Source organism: Electrona antarctica (assembly GCF_951216825.1).
Source record: "Electrona antarctica genome assembly, chromosome: 14".
In the NCBI taxonomy this organism is placed as follows: domain Eukaryota; kingdom Metazoa; phylum Chordata; class Actinopteri; order Myctophiformes; family Myctophidae; genus Electrona; species Electrona antarctica.
This window is the reverse complement of record NC_136795.1, coordinates 20697247-20714264: the sequence shown is the minus strand read 5'-3', so window position 1 is coordinate 20714264 and position 17018 is coordinate 20697247. Positions and strand designations below refer to the sequence as shown.

At 40.2% G+C, this 17018-nt stretch overlaps 2 protein-coding genes across 3 annotated transcripts; both read right to left on the bottom strand.

Annotated features, from left to right (window-relative positions):
- Window positions 1-3014: 3014 nt before the first annotated feature.
- LOC306936540 (lysozyme g-like) lies at window positions 3015-10342 on the bottom strand. Of its 2 annotated transcripts, none has more exons than XM_079520098.1 (5): window positions 10335-10342; window positions 4464-4532; window positions 4120-4322; window positions 3887-4025; window positions 3015-3553 (listed from the first exon to the last, which is right to left on the bottom strand). In XM_079520098.1, the coding sequence occupies exons 1-5, from the start codon at window positions 10336-10338 to the stop codon at window positions 3426-3428; spliced, it is 543 nt and encodes a 180-aa protein (XP_079376224.1). In that variant the 5' UTR covers window positions 10339-10342; the 3' UTR covers window positions 3015-3425. The 2 variants fall into 2 exon arrangements, with proteins under 2 accessions (XP_079376224.1, XP_079376223.1); XM_079520097.1 differs by lacking the exon at window positions 10335-10342 and adding an exon at window positions 5177-5214.
- Window positions 8526-9647, bottom strand: LOC306936132 (lysozyme g-like). Its single transcript, XM_079519592.1, has 4 exons — window positions 9619-9647; window positions 9275-9477; window positions 9042-9180; window positions 8526-8708 (listed from the first exon to the last, which is right to left on the bottom strand). Exons 2-4 carry the CDS (start codon window positions 9455-9457, stop codon window positions 8581-8583), a joined length of 450 nt encoding a protein of 149 aa, XP_079375718.1. The 5' UTR covers window positions 9458-9477; window positions 9619-9647; the 3' UTR covers window positions 8526-8580.
- Window positions 10343-17018: the final 6676 nt, after the last annotated feature.

The following is a 17018-nucleotide window of genomic DNA, read 5'->3' as shown; positions in this document are numbered from 1 at the left end:
TTCTCACCACAAAGTTGAAGGGCTCGTTTTTTGTTTTTGTCAATGGCACATGCCCAAATACCTGAAACCAAAAGGAGTAGCGTATCATTCACTTTGAAGATGTCACAACAAAGAAACTACCATGACGCCTTCAAATAGAATATTCTGTAGGACTTCAGGGCCCAGTGTATCTCACCGTGCCACATGGGCCCTACAACTCTACAGGAACACGTCTCTGCTGTCGGGAAGAAACCACCTAACTCCAAAATGTTCATTTTTCAGGAAATGAAAAAAAAAAGAAAATGGTATTGTGACTTTATATATTGTCAATTACTTGCATGAGAGGGGGAGAGGTTGTGTAGCTGCTTGGCATTTGAGGGTCCAATGGAGTTAAGAAGTTTAGTCCAAATAAAAGCGCGTTTTACTACTTTTCATTGGTTCAATATTTTTTTAACCAACACACAGACATAAAGGTTGTTCAGTATCACTGATTTATTAAAAAAAAAAAGAAAAACACAAAAATGGAGTTAGGTGGTTTCCTCCCGACAGCAACGAAATACAACACAATAGCTCTAAGGCAGTTGTTCTCAAACTTTTTAATTTCATGGACCCCTAGTTTGTTATAGGCCACTGGCCACTGACCCCTGAGAGTGTACAAAGGAAACCAAATCAAATGGCCCTTATAGGTCAAACCCTTATAGGTCAAACTACATGTAGTTGAGGTGTACATAACATAAGAGTACTTTACTAGCAGAAATGTGAGCAAGGACATGCTTATTATAAAGTGCTGCTCAGACAATGTAATCAGTGACTCATGCTCCCACATGTTAGAGAGGCACAAGGCCAAAAGGTACTGTATGTGTGTCTGGTGGATTGTTGCCTAAACAATAAATCAAGATTGCAATCAAGTGATTGCTTGCTCGCATTATCATTTTATTTCCTTCAATTATTTTCTGATTATAAGTGACCACTGGAGGAGAAAAAAAAACTGCAAGAACAAAATACAAATGTTGCTTTCAAGTAATGTTTTTTAAATGAATACAGTTTAATCGTGTCCAAGTGTTCTGACAAAGAGAGAGAGAACCGGGTTCAAATCTGGGGTACAAAAGGAAAGTTACATAATCTTGTGCTGCTTTAAAGTACCCAATGACCACTTATAGTGACTTATAATCACACTGTAATGCGTTGATACATAATGTATCACCACTATGATACTTGAGACAACATGCACACACGCACGCATGTGCAAATTGTGCATACGCATGTGCACACGCATGCACGCACACACACACATGCACACACACTGACACACCACCATTCCAACTACGTTGCTTCCGTGTGCGGTTAGGGACAGGGACAGGGTTAATAATGGGATGGAATAGCATGCTTCACAATGCGGGTGTGTGACCTCACAACATGTCGCATTGCGTCGTGTGCCGCTGTTCCTCAAGAACAGCGAAACAAGAACAAGAACAATCATATTATTACCAGCTGCATTTATATCTGCAGTGGTGGTGGACTGCCACGAACAACACACATTTGTGCAGGTTGAGAAATAAAAGTGATGCGTGGTAACTGGTTAATGTCCATGTGGCTGCCTGTCGTTTAATTTCCACATGCATTGTAATGGTTATTTTACTGCCAATTTAATGCCAAATAGATTGCCAAATATAATGTATTATTCTATATTTGTCAATCTCAGTCAATACTAGAGCCACTTTTCACAGCATCAATATATTCATTCTGACTCCAACTGCAGCTGTTAATCTAACAGCTGACCTGACTTCTCCATGCTTACTATCACTATGTCAGCAAATGTGTACTTGTGTAACTATTTGTGTCACCCTTATCTTTAACACAGATCTTTATATGGCCATTTAGTATAGCAACTCTGTTATATTGGGCTATAACTGTCTGGGATTGGGGTTGGAGAGGCTTGCACCCGGAGGGGCTGCCGGAATAGACAAGGAGGCATGTTCCTTACTCTCTACATGCTGTTACTCTGCTGAATCTTCTTAATATATTCTCAACACTTCACCCTGAAAAACGTTGTCAATCCTTAATCTTTGGAAGATTATTTAATCTACAACAGCATGCATGCCTGTCGTTTAATTTCCACATGCCTAGTGTTAGCCTAAGATCTAGACTCTCGTACTGTAGATGTATTTTATCGATTCTGACATTTTCAATCTACGAGAGTCTAAGGCTTTACCTTTGGTCGAGAGCGAAACCCCACTGCCTCCAGAGAGCTCTGAACATGTACAAATGCAAAATCTAAGGTGATTATCCTGCTGCCCCACCTGTTTTAATCCACTCTGTCTCGGAATCTGTCATCCATGCATCTTGGATCTGTCTCCACAAATCAGTGCAACTGGCTGTGTAACCCTGACCGCCAGGGGCGCTGTTGTGCAGTTGCTCTGGAGGACAGATCCAAGATGGATGGCCATATATTGACATTCCCGTTGTGTGCTATCAAGCAGTTGGTGCACATAGACTCTGGGCACACCTAAGCTTCCATGCACGGCCAAAAGAAGCTGTCTGCCGGCGTCTCTTCCGGGTTTTTAGACAGCTGGTGGATGGAAATGAAGCTCCACCCACGTGGCAGAATGCCGCTGGGGCAAGCTTTTCCGGGAATCTGGCCGACGCGGCAATCTGCCAGCTGTCTAAAAACCTGGAAGAGACGCCGGCAGACAGCTTATTTTGTCCGCACATGGAATCTTAGGTGTGCTTACACTGATACCATCACAGTATTTGATTCTAGCTCTCCTATAGGCTGTGGTGCATGTCATTCATCTTCTATATCCTCTCCTTCCTTTCTCTCCACTATGGTTATATTGCAAAATTACTTTGATACAGTTTGCAATGCCAATTGTACCTCAGAAATTAATAACCCAAGAGTGCAAGTCTAATCAGTCCAATAAAGGCATGATTTGATTTGTTAGTTTTTGTATTGAGTTAAGTCTTTCACATCGGAAGATAATGTGTGAAATTTGAGGCATTTTCTTCATTTTTAGATTTTTATTTGACATGGACACCATAATTACATACCATAAAGCACTGAAAGCAGACATTGTTTGAACTATCCACAGGAGGATAAATACACAGGATTAATAAAACAATTGTAAAGTGTACAATTCAAATCTAATTTTGTACTATTATATAGGTTTTAATGTGGATAGAGAAGCTTGTGACCATGGTGCAATATGACAAGTGTGAGTGAATCATTTTGAAATGCAAGTCCCTTCTAATGAACAGAAAATGAATATGATTTTAGCCAGACCTTCATGAATGTGCTTTACCTGTCTAAAATGTTTAATTCTTATACCTAACTGCATTAACTATAGAAATTATTTCATGTTTAAGCAGTAAGTCTACATTGACAGGCCTATTGCATCATCAGGATATAGAGGACTTTTTGTTTTTGCCACCTCTTCCAGGTCGATGTTCTAATAACCTTGTCGTTTGTACCACTGAGCTCTGGCCACCACGTCATTGGAGTAGTCTCTACCGGTGGTCTTGGCATCCACTTGTTCATAGGAGAGAGGTAACCCCATATTGTAGTATGCTAGTGCTCCTACAGAAAGAGATTCTACAGTCAGTCAATGGTGGACATTGGACAATTAAGGTACTTAACCCCAGTACTGCTTAATGTGGTTAATTAAAGTACAGACACTCAAAAAATGTAAGTACAGTACTCAAGTATAAATGTAGTAACTTTATTGCTGTCCCCAAATGATCATAATCAAGTACAGTGCTTACAGTACAGAAAGAGAACTGTGACTGTACTGTGGATACACAACTGAAACTGAAACATGTGAAGGGAAACTTTCGTCATTCATTAAAGCTTAGATAAAGATAAACCATAAAAATGAAAAATAATAATAATAAATAACCAACAACAACTAACCTTTGAGCTGCTTTTCCTTGCTTAACCCAGCCCATGTTGTCTGCATTTGTCCAATCATGTCGACCAAGATCCTGGTGGCTTGGGTAATGTGTTCCTCACTGTCCCATGAGCCACTTGGAGTGTGCCAGTTCTTATCGACCTACAGAAATACAATTACATATTAATGCATTATATTATAATATAATGTTCTCCTAAGAAGATGTGAGCTAATAAAACGTGATTATGGTCATCACCTGCATCAGTCCAAAGCCATTATGATTGTCGCCCCAGCCTCCAGTATGTGCAATTGTATTCCCAGCCCTGGATTCTCTTGAGATGATGCCGGCAATGATCGCTGGATCAACACCCTCCCTTTGTCCCACTCTGGAGATGATGGACCTGTAGTTGTTCATTCGACCCAGATCAGTCTGAGCCATAGCATTTGATGCCTGAACACCTTTGAGAGTGATTGAAAAGAGAAGAAAGTTTCTCAAAGTGGGGTCCAGGGACCTTCAGAGTGCCTTGAGGGGTTCTAAACGGACCCTTGCAGGTCCGTAACCCTTGAAATTAAAGCGTTTGAGAAACATTGATAACTTACCTGAGCATCCCAAATTATCCTGCTGAGCTGTTTGCCATGATGCCCCAGTAGTTTCAATGCTCATGATGTCTGCAAAACCTGAACATATGAGACATTTCAATCATATAATTAAATTAAATAAGTGTTATATTTGGTGAATGTCCTGATTTATTTTGTTTTATATTCTTTCTTTATTTTAATGTATTATTTATATTTTTATGTTTTTCTGCTCTTTACACTTTTTATTCACAATTTAGTTTTTAGCCAATGAATTCCTCCCAGCACACATTTTTGTGTTGTCACTGTTGTTGTATCCTGCTGGCTCACCTGGCTGCCAGTTCGGTGCCCCCACCAGTAGAAGCTTTCGGCCTACTCCTCCCGCCTAACACTCCCTGCTAACGGGTGCCACCCCAGCCCGTAGGACTAGTACGTGCAGTGACAAATATCACTCTCCCTGCCCAGCTTCCCTCCCCCGAAAAAAGGCCAATTGTGTTAAAAAATTGTGAAAAAAAAAAAAAACCTTTGTCCCAATATGGAACAAATGTAGTTATTATTTAGTCATAACACACTTAAACACTTCCATTCTCACTTAAAACTATTCAAAAGGGACAATCACAAGCTTGCAACTTTGTGTGACACTAGTGAGATTATTTCTTAATTTAAAAATAATTAGGTTTTCTGCCCGACATACAGTATACAATAATACATTTGAAAATAGAACAAAGAAATCTCACCCATTTCTGCATTTGGTTGATGGTCTTCTTAATAAAACAGGACGCTGTCTGCAGTATAGACAGCGTTGTTCTTCCTTTTAAATGGTTATCTAGTTTCACTATGAGAAGCACTTTCACATTCTAGACCGTTTGTAAATCAATATATGTTTCTACAATAGTGGACTTTGTCGGGTCAAACAATAATTTTCTAGTTTCACTATGAGAAGTACTTTCTACAATTTGTAATTAATCACATGGTATCAATGTACTACCCTGTTATCTGCTGTGTGTTGCCTCACAATGAGCAGTGTGCAGATATAGCGCAACTAACTATAGCCTACTTATACTTTCACTTTCTCACTATTGTTATCGGCTGTCTGTTGGAGAATGATACATCTATAATTCAATCACAGAACCGCTTTGGTCATCTGTGCTACTGTTAAGTATAGATTGTGAGGCTATCATCCTGTCCATATGTAATTTAAAATAAATGTGCATATGCTAACCTGTTTTCCCAGAAATACCGTGAGATGAAGCAATAACACCACGTGTCTGTCTGACGGCCTGAGGCACAAACGACATGAGGGAGTTTCCTTGTGTTATTAGGTGTGTGCCATGAAGGGAATGTTATGAAACATGAGAAGTGAGTGGAGGCATGGACCATTTACTTCAGCAGTGTACAAAGAATAGCGTGACAGACAAAATCAACTATAGCCTACTTATACTTTCACTTTCTCCTAGCCAACACTGTTATCAGCTGTCTGTTGAGTCATGTTGTTAAAGGAAAACTTTAGTTTTTATTTCAACCAATCTTCATGTTTTAGGTTGTTATTAGAGAACGTAAAAGATGAGTGTTTATTTTCATGATTTTTTACAGGGGGCTGGGGCATTCAAGCAAGTGGCTAAATATGTTTGTTTTTTTAAATGTATAGCAATTTCTTTATTATGATTTACTATAGTCCTACAGACTAGACCGCAGAAAATTACATCTGGCCACAAAAGATCACGTGATCTATTGAATGTGAAGGAGGAGGTGACAAACTGACAATTGAGCCCATAATTGAGCTCATGACACACAGTATGGGAGCCCCCTGAGACCTCCCATTTGTAGAATCGGCCTCAGGTCATAATGGGTTAATTAAGTCCATGCTGTAATGTGTAGAAATGCTTCATGTTCCAGATTTGAAAGGGGGAAATACACTCAAGGTGCAGAGCAGGTAGGATTAGACAGTATATGTTTACTTAATGTATCCAAAATATCAAAATGATCAGATGATGTTCAAAGGTATTGTTAGATCTTTATGTGATATTGCAGAATGAGTCGTAACGTAACGTAAAGGTTAAAGGTGGTCAATCTGACCGGACCATGGTGTACTGTACATACATGGCGGAATTAACATCAGTGTGTATGCACAGGCACTCATGTGTGTTTGGTACACATGGAGTTGGGTAAGCTGACTGTGTGTGTGTGTGTGTGTGTGTGTGTGTGTGTGTGTGTGTGTGTGTGTGTGTGTGTGTGTGAGTGTGAGTGTGAGTGTGAGTGTGTGTTTTTCCTTCCCCTAAACAATGAACAATGTTGTAGTTAGCTGGTTTCTGCTCGACAGCTGAGATTTGCATTATTGCATTGTGGAGCTTGCCACGTACTTGTTGTGTCCAAGCATCCAATGTCCTTTCAGTTTGTCTATGGTGTTCACCATGTATTCTGTTGGAGAAAGTATGCATGGCACAGTTAATGATTAATCAGAAGCCTGAACATACTGAAACATGTTGTTGTTAAAGCCTATAAGGTTTGCCACTTCCATGTAAAAGCCATGACAATAATATACCTTCCCACATGTCCATACAGCCTACACACTTTGATCATACAAATGAGCAATACTGGAAAGAAATTATGAATTAAGGTATGATTTAGTCTGAGCATAATTACACCAGCGGTTCTCAAGCCAAGGACAAGGACCCCCAAATTATATACAGTATTTGGCCGTGGACATTGGCCCATCTGAAAATGTTTTGTGCTGATTTTTGTTTTTAAAATAATAAAGACTATTAAAAGATGATGACAAGTCGCCAAAGGACATTTTTGGTGCTATCCTTTTAGACCAAGTGCACTAGTACTCTGTTGCTGTTTACATTTCTGAATCATTCAATCAAACTGTTCCTGTAACAAATGTATATTGTGGTGTTGCAGGTTAATGCCATGCACATTTATATCCACTAAAAATGCAAGATTATAAAAACTGTCTGGGTCATGTCTGCGACAGGCCTCCCTTTATCCTTCAAATTGCTCACACAGCCTAATTGAAAATAACTTTGGAACACAGCCCCCAAGTTAAGCTGTCAAAGTCAAATTGCAGACAGAGACAGCCATTTGGACCTTTGTCTCCTATCGCAATTTACCATTTTGATCAGGTTGGATGCAATTGAAAAATTGCAATAGGCCTAGAAGGAAATAAATGTCTTCAAGTTGTCTTTTAGTTTACTGTCACAAACTCCTGCAAAGTCTCTGATTCTCTCTCCTTCATGGTCTTTAAGCACAGCAGCGGCACACATTCCCCCCCCCATATTTTCCATGGTAGCATCAAGGAGACACACAGCTCAAAATAGTTTTTGAGCTGGTGAATAATGCCGATAACATGAATAGAAAGGAATGCCTCAGCCATACTCGCATGATAAATAACACTATACCATTATTGTTGCTGTGCAGTGGAAACCGTTCATTTTATTCTGCATTATTCTGAAAATTAGCTTGTATCGGCTATTTTCACAACTTACTGTTGTATGATGTCATTAATTCACACACACACAAAAACATTGTTTCTCTCCACTATGGTTATATTGCAAAATTACTTTGATACAGTTTGCAATGCCAATTGTACCTCAGAAATTAATAAACCAAGAGTGCAAGTCTAATCAGTCCAATAAAGGCATGATTTGATTTGTTAGTTTTTGTATTGAGTTAAGTCTTTCACATCGGAAGATAATGTGTGAAATTTGAGGCATTTTCTTCATTTTTAGATGTTTATTTGACATGGACACCATAATTACACAAAGCACTGAAAGCAGACATTGTTTGAACTATCCACAGGAGGATAAATACACAGGATTAATAAAACAATTGTAAAGTGTAGAATTCAAATCTAATTTTGTACTATTATATAGGTTTTAATGTGGATAGAGAAGCTTGTGACCAGTGTGAGTGAATCATTTTGAAATGCAAGTCCCTTCTAATGAACAGAAAATGAATACAATTTTAGCCAGACCTTCATGAATGTGCTTTACCTGTCTAAAATGTTTAATTCTTATACCTAACTGCATTAACTATAGAAATTATTTCATGTTTAAGCAGTAAGTCTACATTGACAGGCTATTGCATCATCAGGATATAGAGGACTTTTTGTTTTTGCCACCTCTTCCAGGTCGATGTTCTAATAACCTTGTCGTTTGTACCACTGAGCTCTGGCCACCACGTCATTGGAGTAGTCTCTACCGGTGGTCTTGGCATCCACTTGTTCATAGGAGAGAGGTAACCCCATATTGTAGTATGCTAGTGCTCCTACAGAAAGAGATTCTACAGTCAGTCAATGGTGGACATTGGACAATTAAGGTACTTAACCCCAGTACTGCTTAATGTGATTAATTAAAGTACAGACACTAAAAAAATGTAAGTACAGTACTCAAGTATAAATGTAGTAACTTTATTGCTGTCCCCAAATGATCATAATCAAGTACAGTGCTTACAGTACAGAAAGAGAACTGTGACTGTACTGTGGATACACAACTGAAACTGAAACATGTGAAGGGAACCTTTCGTCATTAATTAAAGCTTAGATAAAGATAAACCATAAAAATGAAAAATAATAATAATAAATAACCAACAACAACTAACCTTTGAGCTGCTTTTCCTTGCTTAACCCAGCCCATGTTGTCTGCATCTGTCCAATCATGTCGACCAAGATCCTGGTGGCTTGGGTAATGTGTTCCTCGCTGTCCCATGAGCCACTTGGAGTGTGCCAGTTCTTATCGACCTACAGAAATACAATTACATATTAATGCATTATATTATAATATAATGTTCTCCTAAGAAGATGTGAGCTAATAAAACGTGATTATGGTCATCACCTGCATCAGTCCAAAGCCATTATGATTATCGCCCCAGCCTCCAGTATGTGCAATTGTATTCCCAGCCCTGGATTCTCTTGAGATGATGCCGGCAATGATCGCTGGATCAACACCCTCCCTTTGTCCCACTCTGGAGATGATGGACCTGTAGTTGTTCATTCGACCCAGATCAGTCTGAGCCATAGCATTTGATGCCTGAACACCTTTGAGAGTGATTGAAAAGAGAAGAAAGTTTCTCAAAGTGGGGTCCAGGGACCTTCAGAGTGCCTGGAGGGGTTCTAAATGGACCCTTGCAGGTCCGTAACCCTTGAAATTAAAGCGTTTGAGAAACATTGATAACTTACCTGAGCATCCCAAATTATCCTGCTGAGCTGTTTGCCATGATGCCCCAGTCGTTTCAATGCTCATGATGTCTGCAAAACCTGAACATAATTATGAGACATTTCAATCATATAATTAAATTCAATAAGTGTTATATTTGGTGAATGTCCTGATTTATTTTGTTTTATATTCTTTCTTTATTTTAATGTATTATTTATATTTTTATGTTTTTCTGCGCTTTACACTTTTTATTCACAATTTAGTTTTTAGCCAATGAATTCCTCCCAGCACACATTTTTGTGTTGTCACTGTTGTTGTATCCTGCTGGCTCATCTGGCTGCCAGTTCGGTGCCCCCACCAGTAGAAGCTTTCGGCCTACTCCTCCCGCCTAACACTCCCTGCTAACGGGTGCCGCCCCAGCCCGTAGGAGTACGTGCAGTGACAAATATAACTCTCCCTGCCCAGCTTCCCTCCCCCGAAAACAGGCCAATTGTGTTAAAAAATTGTGAAAAAAAACAAAAAACCTTTGTCCCAATATGGAACAAATGTAGTTATTATTTAGTCATAACACACTTAAACACTTTCATTCTCACTTAAAACTATTCAAAAGGGACAATCACAAGCTTGCAACTTTGTGTGACACTGTAGTGAGATTATTGCTTAATTTAAAAATAATTTGGTTTTCTGCCCGACATACAGTACCAATAATACATTTGAAAATAGAACAAAGAAATCTCACCCATTTCTGCGTTTGGTTAATGGTCTTCTTAATAAAACAGGACGCTGTCTGCAGTATATGTTGTTCTTCCTTTTAAATGGTTATCTAGTTTCACTATGAGAAGCACTTTCACATTCTTGTAAATCAATATATGTTTCTACAATAGTGGACTTTGTCGGGTCAAACAATAATTTTCTAGTTTCACTATGAGAAGTACTTTCTACAATTTGTAATTAATCACATGGTATCAATGTACTACCCTGTTATCTGCTGTGTGTTGCCTCACAATGAGCAGTGTGCAGATATAGCGCGACTAACTATAGCCTACTTATACTTTCACTTTCTCACTATTGTTATCAGCTGTCTGTTGGAGAATGAGATCACAGAACCGCTTTGGTCATCTGTGCTACTGTTAAGTATAGATTGTGAGGCTATCATCCTGTCCATATGTAATTTAAAATAAATGTGCATATGCTAACCTGTTTTCCCAGAAATACCGTGAGATGAAGCAATAACACCACGTGTCTGTCTGACGGCCTGAGGCACAAACGACATGAGGGAGTTTCCTTGTGTTATTAGGTGTGTGCCATGAAAGGAATGTTATGAAACATGAGAAGTGAGTGGAGGCATGGACCATTTACTTCAGCAGTGTGCAAAGAATAGCGTGACAGACAAACTAAACTATAGCCTACTTATACTTTCACTTTCTCCTAGCCAACACTGTTATCAGCTGTCTGTTGAGTCATGTTGTTAAAGGAAAACTTTAGTTTTTATTTCAACCAATCTTCATGTTTTAGGTTGTTATTAGAGAACGTAAAAGATGAGTGTTTATTTTCATGATTTATTACAGGGGGCTGGGGCATTCAAGCAAGTGGCTAAATATGTTTTTTTTTTAAAAATTTATAGCAATTTCTTTATTATGATTTACTCGGCCTCAGGTCATAATGGGTTAATTAAGTCCATGCTGTAATGTGTAGAAATGCTTCATGTTCCAGATTTGAAAGGGGGAAAGACACTCAAGGTGCAGAGCAGGTAGGATTAGACAGTATATGTTTGCTTAATGTATCCAAAATATCAAAAATGATCAGATGATGTTCAAAGGTATTGTTGGATCTTTATGTGATATTGCAGAATGAGTCGTAACGTAACGTAAAGGTTAAAGGTGGTCAATCTGACCGGACCATGGTGTACTGTACATACATGGCGGAATTAACATCAGTGTGTATGCACAGGCACTCATGTGTGTTTGGTACACATGGAGTTGGGTAAACTGTGAGTGTGAGTGTGAGTGTGTGTTTTTCCTTCCCCTAAACAATGAACAATGTTGTAGTTAGCTGGTTTCTGCTCGACAGCTGAGATTTGCATTATTGCATTGTGGAGCTTGCCACGTACTTGTTGTGTCCAAGCATCCAATGTCCTTTCAGTTTGTCTATGGTGTTCATGTATTCTGTTGGAGAAAGTATGCATGGCACAGTTAATGATTAATCAGAAGCCTGAACATACTGAAACATGTTGTTGTTAAAGCCTATAAGGTTTGCCACTTCCATGTAAAAGCCATGACAATAATATACCTTCCCACATGTCCATATAGCCTACACACTTTGATCATACAAATGAGCAATACTGGAAAGAAATTATGAATTAAGGTATGATTTAGTCTGAGCATAATTACACCAGCGGTTCTCAAGCCAAGGACAAGGACCCCCAAATTATATACAGTATTTGGCCGTGGACATTGGCCCATCTGAAAATGTTTTGTGCTGATTTTTGTTAAAATAATAAAGACTATTCAAAAATGACGACAAGACGCCAAAGGACGCTTTTTGTGCTATCCTTTTAGACCAAGTGCACTAGTACTCTGTTGCTGTTTACATTTCTGAATCAATCAAACTGTTTCTGTAACAAATGTATTGTGGCGTTGCAGGTTAACGCCATGAACATTTATATCCACTAAAAATGCAAGATTATAAAAACTGTCTGGGTTATGTCTGCGACAGGCCTCCCTTTATCCTTCAAATTGCTCACACAGCCTAATTGAAAATAACTTTGGAACACAGCCCCCAAGTTAAGCTGTCAAAGTCAAATTGCAGACAGAGACAGCCATTTGGACCCTTTTCTCCAATCGCAATTTACCATTTTGATCAGGTTGGATGCAATTGAAAAATTGCAATAGGCCTAGAAGGAAATAAATGTCTTCAAGTTGTGTTTTAGTTTACTGTCACAAACTCCTGCAAAGTCTCTGATTCTCTCTCCTTCATGGTCTTTAAGCACAGCAGCGGCACACATTCCCCCCCCCATATTTTCCATGGTGGCATCAAGGAGACACACAGCTCAAAATAGTTTTTGAGCAGGTGAATAATGCCGATAACATGAATAGAAAGGAATGCCTCAGCCATACTCGCATGATAAATAACACTACCATATTGTTGCTGTGCAGTGGAAACCTTGTAAGTCCAAAACCGTTAATTTTATTCTGCATTATTCTGAAAACATATTAGCTTGTACATGGAGATACGAGGCTTCTGCCCGACAGCAACAATACGGACACTGACAGGAAAGAGGAATGGCTGCTCTAAAAACACGTCTGCCAGACTGTTATAGAGACAATGCTGTCTATTGTTTTTTAAGCAGTTTGGGTTTTCATAGTTACTCGCATAGCAATATGCCTGCATTTCAATGCAAAATGTTTCCTAAAGCTGGTAAAGTATGCAGGCAGCTCTGGAACAGCTAAACCTTGCTCTTTATATATTTGTTTGGGTTGCACTTTGTAAATAGCTCATGAGTGGCCTTGGTTAGAGTGTCTGCCCTGAAACTGGGTGGTTGGGGTTTGATCCCTGGCTGGGTCAAAGACTGAAAAATGGGACCAGTTCCTCCCTGCTTGGCACTCCGCATCAAGGGTTGTATTGGGGTAAGTCCCTGCGACATATACTTGTATATCATGTCCAGGGGGTGTACTTGTACATCAAGATGCCTCACGCTACAGAAACAAGAGTTAGGCTACTGCCCTATGCCCCCATGGGCCATACTGCCCATGGCTCGGCAAGGCTTACTTGGAAAAAACTAAAAAATATTAAAAACATGGCTCAATTCAAATTAAAAATGTTTGAGACAGATGCCTTTCCGGTGCTATAAGAGCCATTCACTTAATATTTCACTGGATTCACATTTCATTGATTGACATCCAGTCACATCAGATTCCTTCATGTGAATGACCTTGGCGAATGAAGTGGACACTGATCATGATAACCGTCTATACCAAGAGTCTTCAACGTTTTATTTTTATTTTATGTTTTTAGGCAAAGGACCGCTTAGCTGAGAGAGAGATAGATCAGGGACCACCACTACATGATTTCCTTTTCCTTTTCATAGACTTCGTAGATGGCTTCATAGACGTGTCTGACAGCTCTATCATCTGTGTTGTGTAAATGTGTTGTTTGTTTGTTTACACATTATATTTTCTATTAATATGTTGGATTCACGTTAATGTGTATTTTTAGGCATTTAACCACTTAAAGTCACTTAGTGCTCTTTGTTCCAACTCCACACCAAACCACTTTGCAAACAATAGACGATCTACAAGCTCATAACGCGAGGGCCCCCTAAGGGTCCCGGACCCCCCATTGAAGCCTCATGGGTCTATACTGTGGGAAGAGAGTAGTAAGTGGAGTGTGTGGGTGCATGTGTGTGTAGTGTACGTGTAATAAATGTGTGCTTGTGTGAATGTGTGCACGCACCATGTGTGTCACTCTGCTGAAGCCTAATTACTGCATTGAGCTTGCATTTCTCATGAGCGGTCTCTCGCTCACACACAACACACACAAACACACACGCACACACTCACACACGCACGCACGCTCACACAAACACGTCACACACGCGCACACACACACACACACACACACACACACACACACACACACACACACACACACACACACACACACACACACACACACACACACACACACACACACACACACACACACACACACTAAAGCATAGTGTGAACTTATGAGATACCGGGGCATCTCCTTTCCCTGCGACTGATCTCCAGAAGGCGATCAATATGATTTTTTTTATCGATCGGTGGCGACTTCTTCTTCTTCTTCTTACTTTATAAACAAAGCTGCCCCCCAGATGAGCCATGCAGGTAATATATCAGGGATTATGGTCGGCCGAAAAAATAAACCAAATCAATTCAAAAGTTCTTCACTGCAATTCAGTTCAATCATTGTGACTGTGTGTCAACGGGTAATAGTCCCTTCGCAGCGCGGTGTGGGATCTGATGCTATAGAGTGGTGGCTCTCGAACATTTTAATTTCAAAGAATCCCATAACTCTGAGAGTGACGGACCTGTCAAGGATCCATTTAGTTCCATTTATACACTCTCAGAGTGACAGACCTGTAAGGGTACACTGCTAGATGAAAAATAAAAACACCATGGTATGACATGGGGGTCCGTGGCCTAATGCACATCAAAGGATTTAATTACATTAGACAGTGAACTGCTTGTCAGTCATGATTCATGAACCATATGACCTTCCCTCCACCCCTCCCTCGCTTTCTTACCTTCCATCCCCAGGACAAGGGGACACATGCAGTCACGCATATATGTTCTACTTCCTAAGTTCCTACCACATGGTTGTTTGTTTACAACTGCACGTGGTGTGAGCCGACGTGAGCCATGATGTCACATATTTTGCCGTTTTTCCTGTTTACATAGGGAGGGGATGCGGAGTGTCTTCAACGATTTCCACTCTGGAAGGTGGTTTCATTTTGTTGCGGATTCAACCCCTCAAAACACTGTTGCCGTCTAAATGGAAGGCACATCTGATATTTATTTTATTTTGCAGTTTTCTATGACCGCTGTCGTGTCAATGTGACCTAAATTGGGGGAAAAGCATTACACTGCAAGTTGTTCCTGAAGATGTAAATCAGAAAGATGCAATGATTGCAGAAACCTCTCTTGACCAAGGATACCTGCTGTGTGAAGCCTTTGCTCAGCCTTTCCTCGTGGTAGCTGCATGGGTAATGCAGTTCCACAGTGAACTAATTAATTTCACACCTCTGCTTTAAAAGTCCTGACTCCCATCTCCAGTTCCCTTCAATAGCTCACATTATATTATCGTCGCTGTATGGCAGAAACCTTGTATCTCCATATTTCAATTTTTGTTATGTTTATTTTTCTCTCCACCAGGCCGAATAAGGCATGGGGAGAGAGTATAACCCGGTCGATGCCAGATTTTGCACACACACTCCCTGGATGCCAATGATGAACTTCTGCCCCAAATTGTCCAGAACGGCCTGTTATAGCGCCACCAGGAGGCAGACTTTTGTAAAACACATGTTTTTATTATTGATTCTGTCCAAAAATCCCGCAAATCGTTACACAGTACTGTCTGATATTTCATATTACATCCTAATTGGCTGCATTGGCTTTCAAAGTTTGCAGTATTGGCCCGTTTTGAACAAAATGCCTCTAATCATAAACGCAGCGTGCAATTTACGTGAAATCTTTCACAGACTTTCCTACTAGGCTGAGGAATATATCCCACCCTTTTCACATTGGCCTGTTATAGCGCCACCAATAGGTGGATTTTTGAAAAACACATTTTTGGAACAAAATGCCTCAAATCATCCAATTGCCATCCAAGGCATAAGAAGAAATGGCACCCTTTTCACATTGGTCTATTATAGCGACACCAGGAGGCCACAACCTGACCTGGCCTGGTGGAGACATGTGTTAATTTATCTAGTTAAAGGAGCATTCAGTGATTTGGGTGATTTGGAAAAAAACCCGGTCCGCCCGGTAACAAGATGTGCACATGCACACGCTCTACAGTGGGGGAAGTACAACAGACCAACAGCACGTGCACGAAGGCCCGCCCCACTCGATCATGATTGGAAGGCCCCTCTCATCCTGATTGGATGAAGGCTTTGCCACCCAAAGCCCAAACTGAAACTAGGGTTTTTTGCCCCAGGGGCTCACTGGGGACAGGGAGGAACTCCTTATATGGTCAGCACACTTTATAGTAGGGAGGATTATCCAAAAAATAAGAAAAAATAAGTGATATTTGAATTAAGTGAAATCACTGAATATACCTTTACATTTGTTTTAACAAGAGCTTGAGACTAAATAAATACATTGGATCTATTACAACGTAATTTATATTTTCCACTGAAAATTGACAATTTTGTACATATGAAGTTTCCGCCCGACAGTGACTATATTTATACGCCCAAAAGAAAGCAGCTCGTGGCTGGACTCTAGACCAGTGGTTCTATGGACTCTAGACCAGTGGTTCTATGGACTCTAGATCAGTGGTTCTCTGGACTCTAGACCAGTGGTTCTCTGGACTCTAGACCAGTGGTTCTCTGGACTCTAGATCAGTGGTTCTCTGGACTCTAGATCAGTGGTTCTCTGGACTCTAGACCAGTGGTTCTCTGGACTCTAGACCAGTGGTTCTCTAGACTCTAGACCAGTGGTTCTCTGGACTCTAGATCAGTGGTTCTCTGGACTCTAGACCAGTGGTTCTCTAGACTCTAGATCAGTGGTTCTCTGGACTCTAGACCAGTGGTTCTCTGGACTCTAGACCAGTGGTTCTCTGGACTCTAGACCAGTGGTTCTCTAGACTCTAGATCCGTGGTTCTCTGGACTCTAGATCAGTGGTTCTCTGGACTCTAGACCAGTGGTTCTATGGACTC